The sequence below is a fragment of the Psittacula echo genome, assembly GCF_963264785.1.
Source record: "Psittacula echo genome assembly, chromosome: 23".
NCBI classification, from domain to species: domain Eukaryota; kingdom Metazoa; phylum Chordata; class Aves; order Psittaciformes; family Psittacidae; genus Psittacula; species Psittacula echo.
Window position 1 is genome coordinate 5,991,348 of NC_137748.1, and position 25,985 is coordinate 6,017,332.

The 25,985-nt window shown below is 50.6% G+C and overlaps 1 protein-coding gene across 4 annotated transcripts; it reads left to right on the forward strand.

The window, feature by feature from the left end:
- The first annotated feature begins 38 nt into the window (after nucleotides 1-38).
- CDK12 (cyclin dependent kinase 12) lies at nucleotides 39-25,248 on the forward strand. Of its 4 annotated transcripts, none has more exons than XM_080633223.1 (14): nucleotides 39-1,640; nucleotides 7,078-7,962; nucleotides 11,038-11,214; nucleotides 12,099-12,238; nucleotides 13,312-13,482; nucleotides 14,223-14,412; nucleotides 15,240-15,296; nucleotides 15,830-15,931; nucleotides 16,921-16,998; nucleotides 17,491-17,607; nucleotides 18,158-18,289; nucleotides 18,953-19,167; nucleotides 20,812-21,264; nucleotides 23,549-25,248. In XM_080633223.1, exons 1-14 carry the CDS (start codon nucleotides 589-591, stop codon nucleotides 24,238-24,240), a joined length of 4,461 nt encoding a protein of 1,486 aa, XP_080489349.1. In that variant the 5' UTR covers nucleotides 39-588; the 3' UTR covers nucleotides 24,241-25,248. The 4 variants fall into 4 exon arrangements, with proteins under 4 accessions (XP_080489349.1, XP_080489350.1, XP_080489352.1 ...); XM_080633224.1 differs by having other exon boundaries at nucleotides 20,815-21,264; XM_080633226.1 differs by lacking the exon at nucleotides 23,549-25,248 and adding an exon at nucleotides 22,097-22,920.
- Nucleotides 25,249-25,985: the final 737 nt, after the last annotated feature.

Genomic DNA, 25,985 nt, shown 5'->3' on the forward strand with positions numbered 1-25,985 from the left:
CCCGCGAAGTTCTCGCGAGATCCGCGCTCTGCCGGGTGAGGGGCGGAGGCGCTGTCGCCGCTCTCGCGAGAGGAGGCCTGGTGTCGCGAGAAGTTGCCGAGGTTGCCCCCCTTGGACGCGGAGCTGTTTCGCTTTGGGAAGTGAGCGGGGGGTGGCGGCGGGACGGGACCGGCCGGGCCGGGCCGGGTTGGAGGCAGCGGCGGCGGGGCCCCGCGCTCCTTCTGGCGGTGCCATCCGCGGGCTCCCGGTGCTGAGGGGGGTGGAGAGCGATCGCGGGCCCAGGCCCCGCCTTCCCGGGGCGCCCCCGCCGCGGCGCTGCCCTCTGGGCCTGGGCCCCTCGAATGAGGCGGTGAGGCCGGGCCGCGTCCCCTTCCCCTCCTGGTGCCTGCCGCCCCTGTTCCTTCGTCCTTCCGCCTCCTCCGGTAGCCGTGTGGCCGCGCTCCCCCATGTAGGAGCGGCCGGGGGGTGTTGGTGGCAGGGAGATCCGAGGCCGGGGTGAATGGTGCGAGGGGCGGGCGTGTGAGGAAGTTTGGGGGTTTCGGAGGCTTCTTCCCCCTCCGCTCTCCGGAGCACAGTGGAGGAGGAGGAATGCCAAACCCGGAGAGACATGGGGGCAAGAAGGACGGGGGCGGCGGGGGGTCCTCGCAGCACGCCCCCGGCAGCGGGAGTTCCAATAGCAAGGAGAGGCACCGGCCGGCCTCCCGGCACAGGCGGCACAAGTCCAGGCACTCCAGGGAATCACCGCTGGTGGCCCAGGAGACGACAGCATCCTTGGGCTCGACGATGAAGCCACTGGTGGAATACGATGACATCAGTTCTGATTCGGATACCTTCTCGGATGATGTGGCCCTCAAGCTGGATAGGAGGGAGAATGAGGAGAGGAAAACGGACAGGAGCGAGAGGGTCCAGAAGCACCGGCACCATCAGCACAAGCGTGTCCGTGAGCTGATGAAGAGCAAACAGTCAGAGAAAGAGAGGAAGTTGGAAAAGAGCCTGGATTCATCCAGTAGGTCTGGGTCCACCAAGGAGAGACTGTCGGGATCTTCCAAGAGACTCCTAGAGGGTGACGAGCATCCCAAGTCATTGTCCTCAAAGAGTAGCAACAAGGAATCCCGCTCAGCCAAAGCGCACAAGGAGAAATCCAGGAAGGATCGAGAGCTCAAATCCAGCCACAAAGAGCGCAGTAAAAGCCATCGGAAAAGGGATGCTCCCAAAAGTTACAAAACCATTGACAGTCCCAAGCGGAAATCCAGAAGTCCTCACAGGAAGTGGTCTGACAGCCCTAAACTGGATGACAGCCCCTCAGGAGCCTCCTACATCCAGGAGTACGACCTCAGCCCTCCCCGCTCTCACACATCCAGTAACTACGATTCTTACAGGAAGAGCCCCGGCGGCTCCTCGCGCCGCCAGTCCATCAGCCCGCCCTACAAGGAGCCTGTGGCCTACCAGTCCAACACCCGCTCCCCCAGCCCCTACTGCCGGCGGCAGAGGTCCATCAGCCCCTATAACAGAAGGCGCTCGTCCAGCTATGAGAGAGGCAGTGGCTCCTACAGTGGGAGGTCCCCGAGCCCCTACAGCCGCCGGCGCTCGAGCAGCCCCTTTGGCACCAAGCGCTCCGTGAGCCGGAGCCCCATCACCAGGTACATGCTGTCAGCGTGCTCTTCCTCGCCCCAGGGAAGGGAGAAGCGTGTTAGGGTGGCTGTGGGCATGGGGACGTTTGACCCCATTCCTCATCTCTATGGGCCCTAAGGCTGCTTGGAATTGCTTTGGCTGGGGTCGTGGCAATTCCTTTGGAAATGGTGGTTCACACTTTGGGAAGCACCTTCCCGAGTGGTGGGAGGCAGCATCCATGTTGGCTCCCAGCAGAGAGGCTCAAGGCTGAATGAGCTCCTGGGATTAAGTTACACCCACCTCTGGAGGTGGCCATGATGGGAGGAGAGGGCTGTGCTCAGCTCCTGAGGCTCTTCCCTGTGAGGAGTTCAACCAGGGAGAACATTTTCACATGTTTCAGGAAGCCTTGAGCTGTTCAGTGCGGGTGGGAACTTGATCACTCTGTTCAGGGGGCTTCAGTGTGCTCATTCTGAACAGTCTCTTTTCCTTCATTCCAAGGTGAATTCCATCTTTCTGGCCTAAACTTCCTTTTCTCAGTGCTGGAGTTTCTTGCTTCCATCCTGAAATTGGGGCTTTCCCAGGGCCAGTAACCAGCTGTGTTTTGGCTTAACTTATAGAAAGATTTGGGTTGGAAGGGACCTTAAAGATTTTGGCTTAACTATAAATTTCTCTCCTTTTTCTTGAATCAGTAACTTTCTTACAGAAGGAAGCTGTTATTTGAAGGTAGTTCTGTGTGTTCTGATTCAGATGTTCATCAATCACCCTGTTACTTGCACAAACACATACTCTAATGATTCTTCTTTCCTAGCTTCAGTGTATGTTGAGTTTCCAGTTGTCACCATGGGTACTGCAGAGCTTTGGTGGTAGCTCCATGGCAGTTAAGATGTGACCTGGAATGTAATGGCTGTAGAAATGCTCCACGCTGTGGTAGCTGCATCCTCTGGTCAAAACAGGAGCTGCAAGAGAAGAGGCTGCCTCCAGAGTGTGTTTGTGATCAGCACTTCCCAAAGAACACAGGGCTTTTGAAGTCTGGCCTTTGTTACTAGAGCTCCTAACTTCAGGAATACCATCTCCCATAGTGGGCTTGAAATGGAGCCTTTGTCCTTGCTGTGAGAGCTGTGCTGGTTTTAGCACCTACATAAAATCTACTCATTCTGGTGTGGTTTTACAGAGGGAGAATTCCCTTTGGGCTCTTCCTCCTCTGCCCGCTTTCTCCATGTACACCTGAGGGGTAGTCCTGGATGGTTTTCTTCTCCCTTCCCTTAATCCTTTTTTCCCCTGGTGGCACTGCTCTGACAGGCTATTTGCCAACACATTGGGAAGAGTAAGAATACAGCAGTAGGAAATGGATGTGCACTTCATGCTATAATCGTGTGTTACAGCAACTACTAAATGTCCATGTTCAGCCCTAAGCAGGGAGAAACCATGTGGAAACCAGGGTCGTATGCTAAGAGGTGGGGTTTTTGCCCCCCAGGTTACTCCACTTCCCAACAGAACCTGAAGCTTACTCTTGTTGTAGGTGTTAGGTTGCTTCTGACTTGATCTTAATTATGGGAGCAACTCCATGCTGCTTCCCTGAACTTCCATACCCTCATAAGAAACTTTCTAAGGGCATCTTTGTCTCCCTGGCAAAATGCTAGCCCCCAAAGCAAAATAGATTCCAAAGGTTACTGACTGTTTGCTCTCAGCTTGTACTGAATTCTCTGGATCTCGAACTTCATTTGGTAACCTGCTCCTCTTTTTTTCCCTGGGCAGATAACTTACTGTGTGATACATGCTTGTAAAGCAGAACAGAAAACATGGATTATGCCTTGAGAAGACGTCTGCCTGAAGGGGTTATAGTAAAGGGAAGAAGGGGGTTAATGCATTTTCTATATGTTAGGCAAACAGTAAGTTGTAATTCAGGTGTTGGCTTCACTTTGCTGAGCTTGCAGCTGAGTGCTGAGGCTGTTGGTGCAAGCTCCTGGTCAGGTATCTGCTCCAGAAGGCAGAGGTGGGGCTGCCCCTCTGCTGAGGGCTGTGAGGAGCTCACCTCGGGGATGGATGAGCTGAGCTCTCCTCAGCAGCTCCACCAGCACCAGCTTTGGTGGATGTGCTGCAGGCGAGTGGGGAATGGGCACAGCTGAGTGTGCACAGGAGTAGCTGGGGAGTGACTGTGATCTCTGCTGTTGGCTCCTGCAGAGGGACAGTTTGGGAGAGGAAAGGTCTTTAACTGGCACACTCAGCAGCGAACACCTAACTGTGGCTGAAATCCCTCAGAGGAGGTAACACAGGCTTTTCCGGGCCACTGAGTGACTTCCACTGACTGACAGTGTAATAGTTGGGGGGGGTATTTTCAGTGCATTCTGTGTTTTGTTTCATTTCCACAACCAAACCCCAGTGTTAGGAGACTGAATCCCTGTGCTGATGGGAGGAAAATACAGAATGTTTGCATTTCAAATGGCTGTGCAAAACAACTTGTTTTCCATTGAGGAGCAAATGAGCCTGATTGGGTCAGTAGGGAAAAGAACAGATGTGCCTTCCCATTCCCTGTAACAACTGTTGGCATTGCAGCTAAAACTAGAAGAGATTCCAGAGTCCTTCAGCTTGCTGGAGGTGGGTTGTGCTCTAAGTATAGCAGCTAAGTGTGAGTGTGTGCACGTGCTGTAGTAGTGGCCCCTGTTACACAGACCCTTGCCACAGCAAAAGGTCGTTGGGTGTTCATAAATCAGAAGCATTTGCCTCTTGTTTGAGGTTGTTTCCTGAGCATGGGGCATGCAGTCAGGCTTCCGAAGCACTCATTTCCATGTTACTCTTGACTTCCGTTGTGGCTTGGAGCAGGTGAAATGTTTTAATGTCTGTAGATGTTCCTAGGAGCTTGTGTAATGGTTGATGTGGGGCTTTGTTCTGCTGGCTGCTTCAGGGTCTCATAGCCAAGGGCTATGAGCTGTGGTTGTCTTTAGCGTGAAAAGGACTGGAGGGTTCCAGCAATCCCTCTTCCCGCCCCCATTCTAATCTTCTGATTGTATCAGTGAAATTAATCTAATAATGCTTTTTCATTTGGATTTCCAGATGAGCCATAAGCTCTGCTTTGGGTTAATGCACAGTGGTCATGGATCTTGCACTTCTCCTTTCCAGTGCTAGAGATATAACAAGGTGGGGTTTAGCCCCAGAGCATTTTTAACCACAGAAAGAACTGCAGTGAGACTGAATCTCCCATCCGTGATGATCTTAGCAGGGTAAGAAAGCTATGGAGAGTTGTCTTAACACACGTGAAGGGGCAAAAGTGCTAACTGGCTTCAGGTAAAGCCAGGAGAAGAGCCTTCCAGAGGATGGAAGGAGTATCTTCAAAAAGCCTGGGCATCTTCTGTCTTGCTGTATCTTTCCTGAGAGCTCCAGCAGTGATAAAAGCAAGTGTAGCTGTGGAAGATCATCAGCTGTAGTGCTGGTGGGGCTGTTGTGTTCTCGTATGAGATAAGGTCTGGAGTGATCTGTTACTGGTTGTAGCTGCTGGGAAAGCAGGGGAGCTGCTGGCTGTGGGGCTTTCTCAGCTCTGACAAAGGAGCTGGAAAATGGGCTTAAGAAAAAAGAGCTCTTTATAGATAACTGTAGGTTATTGGACAACTGAAGAGGAAAAGCCCTAGTGATGCTCGTGGAGCAGGAATATATGGCTTCAGTCCTGGTGGAACGAGGTAGAACTTTACTTCTGGGGAAGTTTGTATCAGATCTGCTGAGTGATCATGTTGGGAATGTTGCTCTGCAACCAGCTGAGTTAGAGTAACTGTTGGGGAGTAATCATGGGGAGGATGGAACGGAGTTTTGCAGCATCTTAACCTGGAAGAGTTGTAATAGGGAATGCTAACCCTGAAACTATGTGTGGTTGCAGTAAGCTACATCCTACAGGATCCAGTAGGGATGCTGCCGTTAACATGCAAGGGTCTTTGAGCAAAACCAGAACTGTTTTGAGCCCTGGGATGTGGTAGGTGAGCTGCTACCCAAGGGGTAAACTGCATCTGAGGCCGTTAACTCTTGAAGCAGAAACCTCGAGAAAAGAGCTGATCCTGAGGCATATTCCCATTATAGAAACACATGTAATGGAAGAGGACAATAGTTGAGTGACTTCAGGTGACACTTTTGTTTTTCTCCTTCTGGTTGTATATTTATTTTGTAAGGGTAAAGGTAAGGCCTACCTACACTTGTGCTCTTTGACCACTGTTAGCTCGAGGTTTGGGGTTGTACGTGCTAGTGAGAGGGTGGAATGCTTGGTGTAGCAAGGGAAGAGGATTCTGTGCAGCCAGACCCTGCTCTCACATCCTTGCAGGTGCTGGTGGTAGACTACAAAGGAATTTTGCTTTAGTCTCAGTTCTCCAATTATTTTCCAGACGTTTGCTGTCTCAGAGTGGTATTAATGTCTACTAGAAATAGTAAATTACAATGAGTGCTGTTCCAAGGGAGCCAGCAGGTCCTGGGTTCAAACCTGCTCGCTCTTAGGTGGGGTTTAGAACCACTGTGAAACTCTGTTTTGAGACAAGTCCCCATTTTCACAACTAGATACTCCTGAGGAATAACTCATGCAATCCAAATATGCTTTGAGCAGTTTCTAGTATCCATAGATTCTGATCTCAAAATGTCCTTGTTTTCCTGTTGCCTCACATAGCTTCTAAACCCTTCAGAGCCTATCACATGTACAGATAAGGTGTGCTGCCTCATAACCTGCAAAATCCTCATTGGAAGCAGTTGTGTCTTGTCAGGAAGTGTGACATGGACACTGGAAGTACCAGTTTCCAGTTCCATTTTGTTCCTAAGCTTGTTTCCACATCAGCTTTACTGCTGGGTTCACCCTATTCTCTGGTACATACCCTCATGGTGCAAGGTGTTTCCTGCCTTGCTTGTGTCTCACAAGTTTCAGTGTGGCTTTATTTCTGCGTACATACACCTAATGTAGAGCCTGCTTACTTTAACAGAGACCCTCTGGGTATACCTCAAGCAGAAAGACAATTCCTGGTGGACTGGGTTTTTTCTTCTCCTGAATCACAATGTGCAAATCTGTGTTCTGATGAACATAAAAGAACCAGGGAGGGGGGATTGGCTTGAAGTGAGGTGCTTCCTGGGGCAGCATTCCCATGAGGGCAGTCATATTTTGTCCCTTGTCTGCTTTAAAATTGTACATAATAACTGGGAAAACTTCATAAACTCTTTAGTGCCTGCATCTGTGACTTGCTTTCCCCTTGAGGCTTGGCCCACCTTCATCCTTCCTTTCTGCCTTGAACAGTGTGATGATGAGGATAGTCCTGCCACTGGGTGATGACCTGAAACTTGCTCTGCTTTAGCCTGTAAACTCCTTTCAGTAGCTTTCCCTCACAGGTATTCTGGACTATCTGACCTCAGCTGATGGGAGCTCTTTCCAGAGCAAGCTGTTGGTGTTGGTGAGTAGCTCGGGGTGAGAAATGCTTCGTTTTATTCATCCTCTCCCTGTCCCCCCCACAGGAAGTCTGTGAAGTCCCGAAGCCGAAGCCCTGCCTATTCAAGGCACTCTTCATCTCACAGCAAGAAGCAGAGGTCTGGGTCCCGCAGTCGCCATTCCAGTATCTCCCCCACGAGGCTCCCGCTGAACTCCAGCCTCGGGGCAGAGCTCAGCAGGAAGAAGAAGGAGCGAGCGGCCGCGGCGGCGGCTGCAGCCAGGGTGGATGGGAAGGAGGCGAAGGGCTCTCCCGTGTTCCTGGCGAGGAAGGAGAACAGCCTGGCTGAGCTGAGGGAGCCCGCCGCGGAGCCTAAAAAGGCCCTCAAAAGTGTTAAATTGGACAAGTCGTCTTCAGACACGGAGTCAGTGAATTTACTGCACACGAATGCAGAGACTAAAACTGCTGCAGAGACAGCGAAAGCCAAGGCAGAGGAGAACTCGGAGAGGAAACATCCTGTTTCAGTCAGAGATTCCAAACAGACAGGAGCAAAAGACTTGAAGCCTGTAGCAGTGGTAGAGGACCTCCTATCTCCAAAAGAGACAGACACAGCAGAGAAGGAGCTTCCGCCCCCACTACCCTCAATAAAATCACCCCCTCCTCCTCTGCCAACAACCACACCACCACCTCCAACCCCGCCGCTGCCACCTTTGCCGCCATCACCTGCAGCTCCACCTTTGCCACCATCCCAACTGCCTCCCATTCAGGTCCCTACTTCAGCCCCAACACCTTTGCCATCTTCTTCCCACCCAAGGACGTCTACTTTATCCTCTCAGGTGAACTCTCAGCCCTCTGTCCAAGTCGCTACAAAAACACAAGTGTCTGTGACGGCTGCTATCCCACACCTGAAAACTTCAACGTTGCCTCCGCTTCCGCTCCCCCCTATATTAGTTGGGGAAGATGACTTGGATAGGTAAGGTCACACCACAGCCTCCTGGTTGCATTTAAAAGCAAAATGTTGAGATAAACCGCTTCTTTTGGGGTAGTTGGGCAGCTTTTCCTCATCCTGCAGAGTACACTCAAGACTACTGCATTATTACATGGCCTCAGTCCTCATTTTGGCCTTGTCAGGTTTATGTGGAGAGTTTTATGGTTGCATGCAGGTAGTTACGTCTTATCTCAGTGAGAAAAAGAGGTTTGGCTGCTGATTTAATGCTGGTTAGTAAAGGTTTCACATCACTCTTTGTTCATATTTATGACAGTAATGTAGCATGGGTCTGGCATGATGCACCCCTTTGTTGCAGCCCTTTGCACAGGCTTATCTTGAAATTGCTTTTTGAATGCCTCCAAAACCTGTACTTAAATAACAGGGAACAGCTCAACAAGTCCTATACCAGAACACAAACCGGAGTGATGGCGGTTCCAAATGCATCAGTCACGCAGGCTGGGCACGAAACTGCCATTGGTTTAACTGCACTATTGAGTCATTAATACAATCCTTCCTGCTTATGAAGTAGGTGTTCATGTAAAAATGGAAGGGTGAGGCTGCACCTACTTCATCTGTTTCCTATTATGTCTAACCAAAGCACACAGGCTCAATTCTGTCCTGTAAGAGCAGCTCCTGCCTTGGCTGCTGCTGCTCTGGGCTTTAATATGAACTTGGCTACAAAACCTTCCTGAGGGGTGGCTTTTGGTGAAGGGGAAAGGAGCAGAAGAGCCAAAGTGGAAGTGGAGAGGAAGAAAAGCTACTTCCCCTTTTGTGGCTGTTATCGTGTTGTGGTGCTGTTAACATCAGCACAGATACGTTTTTCTCTGCTTAGCTTATGTGTCTTTCCAACCATCACTGAAGATGGCTTAGGTATCTTGTTGGTTAGTAAAGCATGGGGTTTAATGACTAGTGCTTAACACAACGGTTATGACTTGGTCTAATTGCCCTGTGGGTGAAGTGAACATGGTTATGTTGCAGTTTCTCATTCACTGAAGTGATTTTCCTGCTATCCCTGTAAATGTGGGTGATATTGTCACTTCAGTCAATGTGGAAGTTAGACTCATGCGTGTCTCTGCCCCTCCAAAGCTGTGTAATGTTCAGCAAACACTTCTTTAACTGTATCTGTGATGAGCAGCAGCTATTCCCAGCCTGCAGGTTTCCCTCCTCAAATGCCAGGGTAAGCAGGATTCTGCTGCTGTGTTCCCTCCTTCCCAAACCAGGGATTTAGCCTTTTTTTACCACCCAGGTGTGGCTCAGTTTTGTCCAAGTTTGCTTTATCTCTGCCATTGCTATGAACTGAAGCATGTGGGTGATCCTGCAGCTGGTTGCTATGCTTAGTAACTGGATTTCCACTGCCTTTCCCAATGAAAGGATGGGAAATCCTGCCTCGTTTTGCTGAGTCTGGTGGCAGTTGCATGTGGCACTGATTGAGCAGCAGCTCACTCTTATTCAGCTGCTTTCATATATAGGAACACAACTTTTGTGGCTAGACTTAATTTTCCATGCTGAGTCTCCAGCTTTGAGCCTGTGGGAAGCGCAGAATATGGAAACGTGCTTAAATGTGTCCACGTACCAAATATGCCTCATTCAGCTGGAGACTCTCCATCCTTTCCTGGTGCTTGCTATCACCTCTGGAACATTTTTAGACCACAGGGTGCACTGTGGGCTGCTTCACCTCGCAGGACGTGTAGTGGGAGGAGAGGAAAGGCTGTGTAGACACCAATACTACAAACTCTCTCTCTGTGTTTGAGGTTGCGTTCAGAGCTCTGAAGGGTTTGTTGGGCTTTCTCACTTCAAAATAAGGAACCCCAGACTGGTTTGGGTTAAAGGGACCTTAAAGCGCATCCAGTTCCAATCCCCTGCCACGGGTCCCTTCAGCCCAAGCCAGTCTGTGGTTCTGTGATCAGATCAGTGCTTCAGGTACACATGAAAGCCATAAAGAAAGCCAAACCTGATTGGAACAGTCTCCCATCTCCTGTGTGCAGTTGTAGGCCCTGTTTGGGTCCTGCTTTGAAGAACCTCTTCTGAGGTTCAGCCAGGGTTCTACCTTGGCTGGGGGTTATTCTGCACATGTGTGGTTAATGGAGGGGGAGCTGAGCCCATGCAGCTCTCTCATTCCTGGTGTTTCTGGGATCTGGTGAGTGCTTTCTGTCATGATGTGCCATTAGCTCTGCAGCTGCCTGGTGACTTCTTAGCAGTGGGAGAAGGCTGCTCCCCTGTCTTTGACAGGAGGTATCCAAGCTCAGTGCCACAGTTGTGTCCTTCTCTGTCCTTTCTTAACTGTTTCACAAGAGGTTGTTGTGGGGATGAGACAGTGCCTAATGAAAAAACTGGGAAAATGACCTACTTCCATCAGGGGTACGTGTGGAGTTTTCCGTGCTGAGGGGTTAGACCTGACAGTGCTGGCGAAGAGCAAACCTGCTGCTGCCTGCCCTAAAAACAGCCCCTGGGAGGCTGTTTGGACCTCCTCATCTTTTCCTGCTGGAGATGTGCATGGAGAAGAATTCCTGACTATTCAAACCTTGGAATTCTCCCTGCTGCATGCAGGAGAGAGACATTAGGATCTGCCAGTCAAAGCCAAGCTTTGGATGCTGTTGGGAACTTGATTATTTAAAGTCCCCTTTGGATGTCTCAGCAATACTCACAAGTCAGAGCCACGTTTGGGTCCTGGCTAAGAAGTTAAAAGTCACTGATGTAGAGAGATGTCATTCTGGGTTTGTATTTTTAGTGCTCCTTAACAAGTCATGCATTTACTTTCAGTATGGTAAAGGGGCTGAATAGAGGAAGTAAGGGGGGAAAGTGGGGGCTGGAGGTAACCTGAACTTGCAGGAAACTCACCATAACCCTTTATTTAGTTGTTTAGTTGAAGATGGTGCATTCAAACCTAACCCTGATGTATTATCCTTGTAAACTTGAAGGTTTCTATTTGGCTATGCTCATTTTGACACTGTAACTTGGGCTCATAACCATGTTCTCGACCTGTCCTGCAGCAGGTTGGCTTTGTTTGCTCCCTGGCTGTTAAGTCTGACTTTTGTGTTGTATTAACTTTCCGGACTTTAGTCCAAAAGAGATTCTTCCTCCAAAACCTGTGAAGAAAGATAGAGAGCAGAGACCACGACACTTACTCACGGACCTCCCGCTCCCCCCAGAGCTTCCTGGAGGGGATCCATCTCCTCCTGACTCCCCGGAACCAAAGGCAGCCACACCACCTCAGCAACCCTTCAAAAAGAGACCAAAGTAAGAGCCTTTCCCTCTCTTCTGTTGGCTTTTTGGAGCTGTTGGGTTTAATGTGTCTTCACACAGATCTCGGTCTAGGTTTCCAAAGCTTTAGGTTTCAAGTGTAACCGCAGTGCTCCTTGAAGAGCTGACTGAGCTCTTCTGTTTGAAATGGAACCTGTCAGCTGCTTTGCCAGCTCTCAGCAGCCTCCCCACCATTGATTGGATGGGGAGAGCACTTAATGGGCACTTACTTATAGATCTTGAGTCAGACTTAATTCACTTGTATCCATTCTTTGTCCCCAGACTCGTTTGAGTGCTCTTGATTGAGGGAAGTGAAACGTGGAGAGAACAAGTTCATATTTCTGTTGTTTTCTTTTTGGGATATGAACTGTTTCCTGAGGGTTGTTTTTCACTTGGACCACTCACAGCTGAAGGCCGCTTGCCTCATCCCTGTGAGAATGAACAGCACTTTGGGAAGAAGAGGAGGTTGTGGAAGTTGTGAGCCAAATGGAGGCCTGGTTCAGGCTCTCTGCTGAAGCTGTAATGGATTCTGTTGTCTTTGTCTTTGACCCTTCCAGTGGCAGAAATTGCTGGAGTGTTTCAGATCCAGTCTCCAGCCACACTTATCCTGAAGGTGCCCACATCCTTTAATTTAGCAATGCCTGCAGGGCAAAGAAACCTCCTGATGAGTATCCCTATAGAAAGCTCTTGGTGCTACCAGAAGTTTGCTATTCCAAACAAGAGGTTTCCACCTTTTCTTCAGGCATGATTGTGTTGCAAGGCATACAGAGGTTCCCTGACAACAAAACCCATGTGTTTTGTACACTGAGTGCTGGCTACACCTTCTTTGAAATACAACTCAAATCCAAAATCCCATGGTTTTGCTGCCTTCCCTCTTCCAGAATCTGTTGTCCTCGGTATGGGGAAAGGAGACAGACGGAAAGTGATTGGGGGAAGCGTTGCGTGGACAAGTTTGACATCATTGGGATTATTGGAGAAGGGACATATGGGCAGGTGTACAAAGCCAAGGACAAGGACACAGGTAAGGATGCCAAGTGGCTTCAGGTTGCTTCCACTTGAAAGTCTCGTTCCTGTGGGTGTGCTTCAAACCTGTTCCAGTGTTAGTGGTGTTGCCTGTTAGCAATGAATACCTGTAGAACTAGAAGTGGCTCCAGCCTTGGAGTATTTACATCAGGTGCTTACAAAAGGGGCAAAAGAATAGAAGCTTTGAAATCCTGTTAGTGCCCCTCTACTTTACTTGCTTGTGAAATCACTGCTATGAGTACAGTTTGATGTGTGGTCAGGTGATCACAGGAATCACAGAATCCCAGCCTGGTTTGAGTTGGAAGGGACCTTAAAGCTCATCCAGCTCCAACCCCTGCCACAGGCAGGGACACCTTCCACTGGAGCAGCTTGCTCCAAGCCCCTGTGTCCAACCTGGCCTTGAGCACTGCCAGGGATGGGGCAGCCACAGCTTCTCTGGGCACCCGGTGCCAGCGCCTCAGCACCCTCACAGGGAAGAGCTTCTGCCTAAGAGCTCATCTCAGTCTCCCCTCGGGCAGGTTAAAGCCGTTCCCCTTGGCCTGTCCCTGCAGGCCCTTGTCCCAAGCCCCTCTCCAGCTTTCCTGCAGCCCCTTTAGGCACTGGAGCTGCTCTCAGGTCTCCCCTTCAGGAGCCTTCTCTTCTCCAGGCTGCCCCAGCCCAGCTCTCTCAGCCTGGCTCCAGAGCAGAGCTGCTCCAGCCCTCACAGCATCTCTGTGGCCTCCTCTGAACTCCTTCCATCAGCTCCACGTCCTTCTTGTGCTGTTACACCAGAGCTGGACTCAGGACTGCAGGAGGGGTCTCCCTGCAGCAGAGGGGAAGAATCCCCTTTTGGCCGCACTATTGTAGCAGAGCTTGTGGAGTGGTTTCCAGGGTTAATTTATATCTACTTGTGTGACCTTACACTGAAGTAGATGAGGGGAGCACTGGTGTCCCTGTCTTGAGTTGCTGGTGTGATAACTTTTGGCAGTGATTGTTACCTTGCGGGATGTTGCTTTCAACTTCCCCTTGGAATCCCAGCAAGCTGGTGGCAGGGGTGTGTGCGGAGGCTTTGACACTGCCTTGTCCCGACAGGGGAGCTGGTGGCTCTCAAGAAGGTGCGGCTGGACAACGAGAAGGAAGGTTTCCCCATCACAGCCATCCGCGAGATCAAGATCCTGCGGCAGCTCATCCACCGCAGCGTGGTGAACATGAAGGAGATTGTCACGGACAAACAAGATGCACTGGATTTCAAGAAGGACAAAGGTAGCTTTTGCTGCAGGCTGTGGGTTTCATCAGCCAAAGAGCTGATGCAATCCATTAGTGTTGGTTCTTGGTGTGAAACCAGAAATCCAAACGCTGGTCTAGATGTTCTTTCTTTGGGTTCCTCCTTGATACATAGCTCGGAGTTTGGTATCTGGAGTTGGCCTCACATCAAAGCGTAGGTTCCAGTTAAAATGAGGTGTCACACTGCAGAGCCAAGGTAGACACAGGTTTAAAAGGATGCATTGCATTCCTGGAGAGTCCCAAAGAAAGCCTTTACAGGATCACTTTTAACACTGATTAGTGGCAAAAACCTTACTAATAGTGAGATGAATTTTGTCCTCTGTTGCTGTGGAAGAGGGAGATGTTCCAGCATCCCACCAGCTGTTGTTTGGGGCCTTCTCTTCCATGAGAGAGCAGGGAACCCCACAGACATCAGGTCAAGCTGTGAGTGGAAGTAATCTCTTCAACCAACTAGCTTAAACAAATCCAAAAGAGCCAGGGAAACATGCCCAGGATTTCAGAGGAACTGATTTGGGGGCTGCTTGGTTGTGTTGGGTTTTGCCTCTCTTGAGGAACAAAAAGAAGTCTTTTAAGATGTCCAGGAAGCCCTAAGTATCACAAGGGTGTGTTATAGAAAATGCCAACAAAACACCAACGAGACTATTTCAACAATTGAATTCACTTCCCCCCCTCTTTGTCTCTCCTCTTGTCTTAAATGATTTCTTTCTTTATTATACCAGGTGCCTTTTACCTTGTGTTTGAGTACATGGACCATGACCTAATGGGGCTGCTAGAATCTGGCTTGGTACATTTCTCAGAGGACCATATCAAGTCTTTCATGAAACAGTTAATGGAGGGGCTGGATTATTGCCACAAGAAGAATTTCCTTCATCGAGATATCAAGTGCTCCAACATCTTACTGAACAACAGGTAACCTGGGAATAGAAACCCTTCAACCCAAGCTCTTCCCTGCCCTCTCCCTGGGTTCACCTCGAGTATGGTTTGGAGCAGGAAGTGTTGATCCTCTGGGGAATCCAACCCTGCATGTTTCCACATTGTGTGGTGGGTGGTTATGATTAAGCAGTGGCTTTTCTGGGTGCTGCTGCTGTGAGGGTGAACAGCTCCACCAACCTTCACCTGAACTTTCTGCTGGTGGCACTCTCCCCACTGTTTTGCAGCTCTTTACAGTTAGTTTTCATGTTGACTTGAAATAAATGGGGCTCTGCACTTGGTCTCCATGGTATTTTGGCAAAAATCCTGTTTATCGGAAGCACTTATATGCAGGGAAACCACTGAGGGTTAAGGTAGGAAGGAGCAGCTATCTGTGAATGCTCTCTCCTCTCTAGATAGTGTTTGGCACTAACGCAGCTCATCACAGAATACATCACAATTACTCATTTGCTGTTAATTCTCAAGTCTTTATCTGGATACCCATAAGAAAACGTTGAGCCTGTGAGAATAATGGTGCACATAATCACATCCACATGTCTGGATATCCATCTAAAAAAGGTCCCTGGGACATTGGCCTATTGGGAACGGTTTATGGTAGAGATGAGACTGGATTGTTGCCTTTTCTTTTTGTTTCTTTGAAGCATTAAATAGGATCTGCAAAATTAACACTGGTATATTCAAAAGTAATTATTGCTCCCATTGCTTTGTTGGGCCTTTCTACTACATGGGGGATTTCCTTTCCTTTTCCTGTTGCAGTGTGTGAGCCTGGCTCTGGTTCAAACCAGTGACTGTCTTTTGTCTTTCAGTGGGCAAATCAAGCTTGCAGATTTTGGACTTGCCCGACTCTACAGCTCAGAGGAGAGGTGAGGCATGGGAGGAAGGGGGAAAAGCCTTCCATAGGTGGGATGAGCTCCTTTCTTCTTAATACCTACACAGTCACTTCATTTGGAAGTCCTGGCATTGCCTGAAGAGTGATTTCCAGTGTTAAGTGGCATAATGTAGCTCCGGCTGTTGGAAAAATCTACTCCTGGCTGCTACTAATGGCTTTCCACTAGAGAAACCAGCTGATAAGGAGCAAAAACATCTCTGCTTGCCCTAGCCCATGTTTGGCTTTGAGATCAGTTGCCGTTCAGCCGTGGCAGCCTCCTGCTGCCTTTTAGAGGTCAGGATTTTCAGTCTTGGGTGCCTACAACTTGCTATCTGCATATAGGCAGACCTGAAATCCCTGACAGCTCACCAGCTCTATGTAACCCAGGCAGGTGCTATGGAAGGCTGGCACTTGAAAGCCCACTGCTTCTGCTTGTGTGCCAAACTCTGTCATTTGGAAGTGAAAATTAGAGTTTATAAGGATTTTGTGGCTCTTGGCCTCAGTCTGTGTTTGTGTCTTGCATTCCAGCCGTCCATACACCAACAAAGTCATTACGTTATGGTATCGACCTCCAGAGTTGCTGCTAGGTGAGGAGCGTTACACACCCGCCATAGATGTGTGGAGCTGTGGGTAAGTGCCTGCCTTGTGTCTTTTGTCCTGTTTGGGCTATGACCATCAGCACATGGAGGCTGGTCTTTGCTTTGTGCTGATCTCTGAAGCTCTCTCTGTTCCAGCAGGGCAGAGTGCTGTGATAGTACAGGGGTACTTCTAAACTTGTGTGCTTTGAGGAGATAGGTGTGTGTCACCTGACTGAAACTACATCACTTAGTAAAGTTGACATGTGAGAGCATGAAAAGTGTCTATTCTTCCTATTTCAATAACCAAATCAGCCAACCTTTGGTCATGATGCACCACTAAGGAGAGGTGACAGGCTTACCCTGTGCTGGTTGTAGCTTCAGTGTATGGCCCTGTAATGGCCCTGTCCAACCTGGCCTTGAACACTGCCAGGGATGGGGCAGCCACAGCTTCTCTGGGCACCCTGTGCCAGCGCCTCAGCACCCTCATGGGAAAGAATTTGGCACTGACTGCCGTTACTGTCAGAAGGCTTTAGAGTAGATATTAAGGACTGAGCCAGAATTGTCCCCTCCCTCCTTTCCTTCTTTCTCTTTCAGCTGTACAAATGGTGTGTGTACAAACCTTGTGTGCACAAGGCTGTGTCCTGTGCTTGGCAATGACAAACAGTAAGCTTCAGGCAGCTGAGGATGGTTTGGGCAGGCAGATACCCCCCCTCCAGTAAAGTTGCAAAGAGAAATGGGCTGGATCTGAAGGCAGATGAGCTGCCTGGCTGGTTTCCTTGTCACATTATTGCCATGTCCTCCTTTCCCTGCAAAGAGTTAAAGCATGAAGCCAGTGTTAACCAGCCTGGTAGTGAATGTTATTTCCCAGCTGCGTGGAATCAGTGACTCTGTACACATAGGTTAGTTTGTCAGTCCTCAACTACAAGCCCTGATGCAAATAACTCTCCTCAGGCAAACCTGCTCCTGAACAGAAATGCTGCAGTGTTCAAACGACCATCCCAAGGGTTTGCTGTCATGACCTCTTGCTTTTCCTCTTTCCAGCTGTATCCTCGGGGAACTGTTTACAAAGAAGCCTATTTTTCAAGCCAATCTGGAACTGGCTCAGCTTGAATTAATCAGGTAAAGCTTTGCACATGCATGCCTATGAGAAGAGGTACTGCAGAAACTGCTCATGCACACAGGCTCTGTGTTAGAAGAGCCCTCTTTCTCTAACCTGCCTGCAAAATAGGAGCAGCAAATGATGGTAACTGCAGATGTGAATAGGTGGCATTTAGGGGTGTGTGGTTGCTGATGTAAGCACTGTCCGGAAACTTTGCTGTTGTTAGTTGAGTGTGCAATGAACCTGAATTACATCTCACACTGAAAATGTGTTGTTTTGGATGGCTTACAAACTAAAGGTAATCATTTTTCCTCTTCTGATACCTCTTTATTTAACCTCTGAGGGTTATCTCACTGTAACTGGAATGATTAACCAGACCTAGATTATTGGTACCATAAGTTGCTAAAAAAGAAAAATAACTGTTCCAGCTGAAGCCGGAGCAGTTGGGGCTGGGGACTCTTCTCCTGGCTGCATTCCACTCACTGACCACACTCTACTCTTCTGGTTGTCAGCCGGCTCTGTGGGAGCCCCTGTCCAGCAGTGTGGCCAGATGTCATCAAGCTGCCCTACTTCAACACTATGAAGCCGAAGAAGCAATACCGGAGGCGCCTGCGTGAGGAGTTCTCCTTGTGAGTCCTGGTAGAGGAGAGGATGAGTAGCTGCCAAGGGGGCTGTGTGCAACTCATCCACTGTCCTTCAGCTGTAGTCTACCTGGCAGGGTAAAGCAGTGCTTCCCCTTCTTGCCCTCTCCAGGAGGGTTTCTCCCTTCTGGGTAAGGCTGGAATGGGGTTGCTGTCCCTCTTCTAAACACCTCATCTGCCACAGGTGCCTTCTGAAGGGCTTGTGATGCTTAGGCAGGGTCTGTGCTGGAAAGCACTCTTGTCAGTTTTGTGTCTCACAGTGCTGAGGCTGGCTGACCTCAGAGACGTGCTCCCTGAGGGGAGAGTATGATTGTGTGATAATTCCATGGGATTTCTAGCTGAGCTGCTCTTCCTAAATGGCAAAAATTCCACTGAAAATACCCCATATCTGATGCCTGTTCTGGTGATGTCTTTGAGCTGTTGCATCACATAGTAACTGATTTTGACTGCGAGGGTTTCTCTTAGGCCTGAGGTGCCTCTCTGAGAGTGCCTGTTCACAACAAGCCCTGAACTCAGCTGTATTTCCAACTCTCCCCAGCATTCCTTCGTCTGCTCTTGACCTGCTGGACCACATGCTGACACTAGACCCTGGCAAGCGCTGCACAGCAGAACAGGCCCTGCAGAGCGACTTCCTTAAGGATGTTGACCTCAGCAAGATGGCCCCTCCAGAGTAAGTTCCAGTGGGTTCCCTGCTAACAAGCTTTGGGAAGGAGCCCCCCGGCTTGCCCTTGGTGGGGGGGAGGTCAGTCAGAGTTATGATTTCTGGATTCTTTTTGTGTGTTCTGTTGTATGGCTGAGCAAATAGCTCTTCCTGTGCTCTTGGTTTTCTGCCTGGTATCAGGCTGGGTTTAGAAAGCTCAGTTTAATGCTTGCAAGGTGCTCTAAAACTCTGGAAGATACAGGAGAGGAGCATGGAGCATCCCCCTGTCCTTGTGCCAGGGGGACTGGCCAGGCCTTGTTTGTGCCACATGTTAATTGACTCAGGGGCTGTTGAGCAGTGTCACATGCAGCCCTTCTCTCCCACTCCAGTAATCAAGGTATAAAGCTCTGCTCTTACTGGGTGCGAGTAGCTTTTGAGCTTCCCTTTAGGGTTACTAAAGGCAACTAATTCCTTAAAGCAACCAGATTCAGCTTGACAAGCTTGTGTGCATTGTGGCTAACCCAGTCCAGCCAGGAGGGAGATCCGGGTGCAAGTGAAACGATTCCCATCCGATTCTGCTGCCTTGCCCCTTCTTGGAATATCCATGCTTCTCCTACAGTACTAATGACTTCCTGTGCTCTCTGAGGGTTACACTGGTGTGTGTCCTAACTGCCAAGTGTTGTTCTCTTCCAGCCTCCCGCACTGGCAGGACTGCCACGAACTGTGGAGCAAGAAGCGGCGGCGGCAGCGGCAGAGCGGGATCGCGGTGGAGGAGCCGCCGCTGTCTAAAGTTTCTCGGAAAGAAACTACCTCTGTTCCCAGCACAGACCCTGTCAAAAACAACAGCAGTCCTGTGCCCCCCCAGCCCGCCCAGCTCAAAGCAGAGCCTGGTGCTGCAGATGCAGTAGGTCAGTGCCCAGCCTGGTCTGTAAAAGGCTCCTGGTAACGTTACCTCCCTGCTCTCTCTGGCCTGGGTGTGGAGGCTTGTGTCTGGTTTGAAGCCAGGCTCATTCTTTCACCTCTGTTTCTACACAAAGGAAAATTCCAGGTTTTCCCCATCCTGATTTCCTCAGGAATCTCTTACTGATGAGCTGACTGTGAATTTGGTCTAGGAGTTCTATTAGTTCTGAAGAATGCTTCCACAGTGATGAATGAAAGGACTTACCGAGTCACTTGAATGAAGTAACAGATCATAGGCTGGAAGGTGCAGCTGTGTAAAGGGTGTGCAAAAGAGCTGAAGTTTGATTTTACTGATCAAACTCTATAAAGCTGAGGCATGGCATCTCTCAAGCTGGTGGGTGAAAGTGTACAGTATTGCACTCTGCTTGGTGCAGGGAAGATCACTTGGTCATAGAGACTTGCAGGACCAGGTTTCTAAAGGTGTGACCAACCTTTCTGTGCCTCCAAAGTAGTTGGAGGAGGGTATCTTGATTCCGGGAATGCAGAGCTGTGCAAAGCTACCCAGACCATGGGGATTGTTCTGTAGAAGCCTTATAAAAACCCAGATATGGGCTAGAGCTTTCTTTGTCTCGGATGTTGTGCTGACAAGTAATGAGGAAGACAGTTCTTGCTCCAGGGAATGCACAATCCATGTGTTCAATGAAACATGGCAGATGGACAAAAGGTAGTGGTTGGATTAGCAAACAGCTGAGGAAAGTGAGTGTTGTGTTCTTAGTTGCCTTCCAGCAATAGGGGCTTCATTTTAAAGCTTCTAAACCCAAACCTTTGCAGCTTTCTGCCCCAAAAGCTTGCCTTACAAAGGCAGTGTCAGTGTGAAGGGCCAGCGTTGGCACTTGTCACTCGGGAGGCTCTGCTCCAGAATGGTGCAGAGGGAGGTGATGCCACTGGAGGGTTGTGTTTCAGACTAACCTGGATACTTGCAGGTCAGGACAGTCTCCTGTGATCCCAGGCCAGTTTTCAGCAAGGAATTGCCTTCTGCTTGACCTAATTTCTTTTGCTGTGTCAGGGGAACACACCCTTTCTCCATCCCAAAGAGCAGCTTGGCTTCGTCCTGGGAAACCTGCTTCCCAGTGCATAGGGAGTGCCGATCATCCAGGGAATGCTGCAGGAGGGGCTGAGGTGCTCTCAGATGTGCTGCTCTGATTGCCACCAAAATGAGCTGAGGGTTTCCATGTTCATCACGTGTCCTCAGCCTCGCTGCTGTAGCTGTCGCTGTCCTTGGTCACCAGTCTGCTCCCTGGGATGCTCAGACAGGGAGGTTTGGTTCCACTGAGCTCGTTTTAAGCAGCAGCCACGCGTGCAGCTATGCCGGTGGCTCTGAGAGGGCTGTGAGGAAGCTTCCCAGGGCACTCAGCTGAACCTCGGGTGAGTGCAGTGTGTGCACAGTACCACGGGGTGCTGCTGCAGTGCTGTCGGAGCCGATGGCAGGCTGGAGGGGGCAAGCTGAGCAAACGGTCCCAGAATCCTCCTCCCAGAGCCTCCGTGCCTTCCCCCAGCATGGGGTCACAGAAGGGGGGTGTGCAGTGTCAGGAGTACAGGCTGATGTGGTGTAGCTCTGTGTAACCTTCCTGTGATGCTGCTTGTGTTTCCAGCAGGCCTTGGCGAGATCACTCAGCAGCTGAATCAGAGTGAACTGGCTGTTTTACTGAACTTGCTGCAGAGCCAGACTGATCTGAGTGTCCCACAGATGGCCCAGCTGTTGAACGTTCACTCAAACCCAGAGATGCAGCAGCAGCTGGAAGCTCTCAACCAGTCCATCAACGCTCTGACAGAAGCCACCACTCAGCAGCATGAGTCTCAGGCAGCAGCAGCAGCAGAGGAAGCCATAGAGGAGCCACCTGCGGAGGCGCAGCTACCAGAGGAGCAGGCAACTCCAGAAGCAGCCAGTGCTCAGGGAGACATGCAGAACGTGCTGGCTGTTCTGCTGAGTCAGCTGATGAAGAGCCAGGAGCCTGTTCTGACCCTGGAGGAGAGCAACGGGGAGAAGAGCAGTGAGCAGCGGGGGCCGAGGAAGACCCCAACAGTGCAGCCAGAGGAGAGTAAAGGTAAATAACGTGCCCGTTGCTGGTGCATCTGGGATGCCACGCTCTTGTTTGAACAGTTCAAGTGTTCCACGTGAGGGCCTCTAGTTTGTCTGCAGCCAGGAGGAGCTGAGAGGTGATGACAGAGGGAGCAGGGGCTGTGGGTGGGAAGAGGAGAGGTGCTGGGTGCCAGAATGGGGGCAGGATTTCAAGGCTGAGGCAGACACTGACCTCCTCCCTGCAGTAAGTGCTCAGGAGGTTTTAACAACTGCAGCAAGCCAAAACATGGCAATACTTCCTCCTCTGCTTCACATCCCCAAAGCATATCAAATCCAGTAGTGCTGCATCAGTGGAGATGAAAGGTTTTGGGGTTTGCCCAGACATAAAAGGGAAACTCAGAGGTTCAGTTCTTCCTCCAACACCCCTAACAATCAGTTCACACATTCAGGTAGGTTTTTTCACCCAGGACATGGAATCCCTGCAGGTTTTCCCATTTTCCTGTTCATCCCAACTCTTCTTTCACCGTTCCCTTCCTGCCCTCCAAACAAAAAAGAAGGAAATAAAGATAAATGTGCAGAGATGATTTTGAAGAACACGAGAACTGAAACAGTGGCAAGTGCTGGAAGGGAGGGGGACAGTGGCAGTTGGGTTCAGCAGGGCCTTGTGCATCCAGCTTTGAGTAGACTTGGTTGAGTCCTGACATCCAAAGCTGAGCTCCACCGCTGGTTCTTGTAGAGCAGGTAGGAGGCATGTTGGAAAGAGCTGTTTGTATCAGTGACCTCTTGGATTTCCTTCCCGAAGGTGAGTGTAAATGTCTCCATGTCTCTTGTTTCTGTTGATTTTTTGGTTTTATTAGCAACCTCCCGTGACGACCTCACCAAATTCTAGAAGCACCTCCCGGGTATGTCTCAGACTCTCCAAGGGAGCCTCTTTTGGCCAGATACACAACTCCTCTGCAATGTAGCTGAACGTGCTGTGTTCTCGTGCCTTCAACACACCCGCCCACCACGAGCCAGTTGTGACCGTGCTTGTCTTTCCTGGTTCTTTTCTCTTTCTGCCCTAGTCCTGGAAGATAACTAGGTTCTTGTAGAGCAGCTTCAATTCAATAACCTTGTTCTCTGTTTATAACGATTTTAAAGGAGATGCTGTCCCCCAATCGGCTTGGCTTCCCAAATGACCTGAAGATTGTTTTCTGGATTACAATACAATCTAGTTTTAAAGTGGACTGATGGGTGGAGGGGTGGTCCTGGAAGACTACTGGTTTTCACAATAAAGTTTGACCTTTTTAATAACCAGTTTTGCAAATGATTTGAGGATCTGATTCCAACAAAGGTGTTCGTGGCCTTTTGTGTCATCGCCAGTAATAACTTTAATCATGGGGTAGCTGAGCCTGGTCGCTGGACGGGAGGTCGAGGCAGTTCAGTTGTGTTGCTCTGCAGGAGTCAGGATGGGTTGCTGGGAGCAGGTTGTGTCCCATGTTGTCCGCTTGCTGCTTGCACTTAGCAAAGGGAGAGCCAGAGCTCTCTTTGGTCTTACCCATCACCTAACCAGGCTGCTTTGTTGTTCTGCTGCCTCGAAAGCAGTAACGCAAAGCAGTGAGAACGTGGTGACGGGGTGTGAAGGGTGCTCTTGTTCTTGCTAGGAGAGAACAAGTCCTCTTGAAACAGAAATCGTGGTGACTTCAGGTCTGAGTTGGGGAGAAGGGGGTTGGGGACGGGGACAAAAGGGTTTTCTCATGCTCCAGGGCAGTTTGTGTGATGCACGCAAGGATTTGTGGATTGAGATTGGTTTGGACTCTCTGCTGGAAAATGTCAAAACCCAGGAGAAGGGCTGGTGTGCTTTGGGGAGAAGTAAAGTGGACACAGGAGGGTGTCCCCACTCCTTCGGTGTGGCCTTGGGGTTGGCTTTTGGTTTTGTGGCTTTCCTAAACCAGTCCACCAGTATGAAGGCACCAGTGAGCCTGGGACCGAAGCAGTAAGGCCATGGCATCCCTCTGCAGCGACCCCATATGCAGCTCCATCCATCTCCCACTTGGCATTAGCCTTTTGATCCAAGAGCAGGAATCCTTTCCACGCGTGCCCGTGGGTTAGGAGAGCTGTTGCCCACTGTTTGGATGCATGGAGAAAACTAATGGATGTTTTGTTCGCATTGGTCTGCCCCTGAATGGCAGATGTCCATCTCTCCCAGGGCATCCTGATTCCATAGGCTGGTTTTGGGGGTGGGAGGGGTGGGGTTATGTTGGTAAATCTATTGCTGTCTGCTTGGTGATGTTATAAGACGGTGTTTAAAAGCAGTAACCCTTCCACAGCGTGTCCTCCTCGCGTTGTCCCACCAGAGAAGAGACCCCCCGAGCCCCCCGGACCGCCACCACCGCCGCCTCTCTCCGAAGACGACCTCTCCAGTGCAGCCCAGGAGCTGAACCCGGCCGTGACTGCTGCTCTCCTGCAGCTCTTTTCCCAGCAAGAGACGGAGTCGCTCGGCCCCACGCCGCAGGAGCATCAAACCCCCAGAGCCGCGGACTACAGCAGGTCCCGCCCGACCAGGACTTACAGCACCGAGAGCTCCGAAGGCGGATTTGGAGCCGAGGAGCTGAATTCAGGCCAGACGCTACTGGAACCTTCTGCCCAGCCTCTGGGGAAAAGCAGGACCTTCTTGGGCTCTGTGAGCCACCTCGGGGAGGCGAGCAACTACCAGGGCACGGGATCTGTCCAGTTTCCAGGGGACCAGGACCTCCGCTTCACCCGCGGCCCCGTCGCCGTGCACACGGTTGGGCAATCCTTCCCCAAATCCGAGGGGAGCAATAACACACTGGTGCATCCCGAGGCCAAAATCCACAACTACAGCGAGCTGGGCCCCCCGGGGACGGCCACTTCCAGCGGAGCAGGAACAGGTCACAGCTGGGGTGCCCCAACCCAAGCCACCTCTTCCTATGGGAAGCCGTTCCGTGGGGCTGGCAGAGTGCCTCCGCGGGGAGGACGGGGCAGGGGGGTTCCCTATTGAGCTGCCCCCGTCCTCCCCTCTTTCACCTCCACCTTTAGCACCTCGACTTCAGTTTCTGGCCCAGAGCAAGGTCTCCTCTGCATTTCAGCTGCTGCAATGCTCCCCGTTGTTATTCCTTGCTAGGCTGCCACCGGGCACCCTGGGACTCGCTGGAGGGTCCCCACTTGGGTGCCTTTGTGCTTGCTTAGTGACAAAACTGAACCCCCGAGGCGGGGGTGAGCTTCCTGCCCTCATGTGGGGGATCCATTGCAAATAGGAGTGAAATGAAACCCGAGCACAGGGAAATAGGAAATCACTTAAATCTCTCACTAGTGCTTCCCGGGGAGGGGGAGCGCAGGGCAGGGTTCAGGTATAGGGCTAAGGGGAGGTGGGTTCCCAAAGTGAGGATTTTGGTTTTTCTTCCCAATTCCCTTTAAAAACAAGAGAGGAAAACAAAGGGGAATCTATTGCTGGGAATTGGTTATCCCAGCTCTGGAGAGCCGGGATGGGGCACTGGCTTGACCTCAATTGATCCAGTATTGATGTGAGCTCCAGGTCCAGGGTCCATCTCCCTTGACTGTAGCCTTAATAAATGGGCTTTTGGGGTTTGTACCTTTCCTAGTGCAACTTCCCAGTGGGAATTGTCCTGGGGTTTTGGGTTTTTTGCTTCCTTTTCCTTTTTTCCAGAGCCGAAGCGAGCCCCTCACTCCCCAATTCCTGTTTCTCATTTGAAACTTCCAAACGCCTCGCCAGGAAAAGAAACCCAAACCCAACTTCTTGGGGGGCAGCTATCACCCCAGAGGAGCAGCTTTTGGAGCCACTTGGCCGGGCTCCCTGAGCAGCAGCTCAGTCCTTGGAGGCTTTTCCAGGCATCCCTGTATCATTTCTAGAAGCATATATAAATATATATATATATTTTTGTTGTGTTCAAGGAAGTCTCGATGATGGAATTCCTCCTCCCACAGAGCCCTGCGCTGTTCTCCCTTTCAGTGACACTTAAAAGAGATGAATAAAACAAAGGTACCTGTGGATGAGCTGCTTTTTTGTCCCTGATTAGGCCTTTTCCTATGGAAAACATCCTTGGAGAGCCCAGCAGGCTTCTGAGCTGGGAAAACTGGGGGTGTTGGTGGTGGGAGACCTTGTTCTTCATGGGGTTGGAGTTCATGCATGTGGATGGAGGGAAAGGGCAGATGAAATGCACCTGGGCGGGTGCTGTTTGAGCTGGGGGAAGCCTGCCTTGTGCAGCTCTGCTGGGGGAGGAAGGAGGGGAGAGGAAACCGCTCTGTTCTAGGTGGTGGGGAAGCTCCTGCATGAGCAGGGACCAGGAGGCTCCGGAGCATTGAGCCAGCACTGAGGGTGCGGAATTCCAGGGTCAATGAGTTGGGTTTTGGTTTAATTTGGATTTCCGTTGAGTTCCAAGTTTGTTCCTGATGAGCAGGAGCAAGAACAGAGGAGCTGGGTTGGAGGCACTGAACCAACCAGGGCTTTGGTTTCTCTCTGTTCTCTCTCCATGCGCTGCCAGCTCCAGGCTGCAGTGGAGCTTTTGGTGGTGGTGGTGGTCTGGCTTTTCCCTCCCCAAACCCATCCCATGTGGAAGGAAAAGTCATGTTCCAAGCACTGAATCCAATTAGGAAACCAATGCCTATTGCTTGTCCTCCCAAACCGGCCTCGCAAGGAGCGCATGGACTGGCCTCTGCCCCCCACTTGTGGGTGCAGGTTAGGGGGGCTCATTCCCACTGCTGCTCTCTGGATGCCCTCAGGGGTAG

Coding starts and splice junctions, on each gene's coding strand:
- CDK12 (XM_080633223.1), top strand. CDS start 589: ATGCCAAACCCGGAGAGACATGGGGGCAAGAAGGACGGGGGCGGCGGG. Junction 1,641..7,077: donor AGCCGGAGCCCCATCACCAG/GTACATGCTGTC, acceptor TCCCCCCCACAG/GAAGTCTGTGAAGTCCCGAA. Junction 12,239..13,311: donor AGCCAAGGACAAGGACACAG/GTAAGGATGCCA, acceptor TTGTCCCGACAG/GGGAGCTGGTGGCTCTCAAG.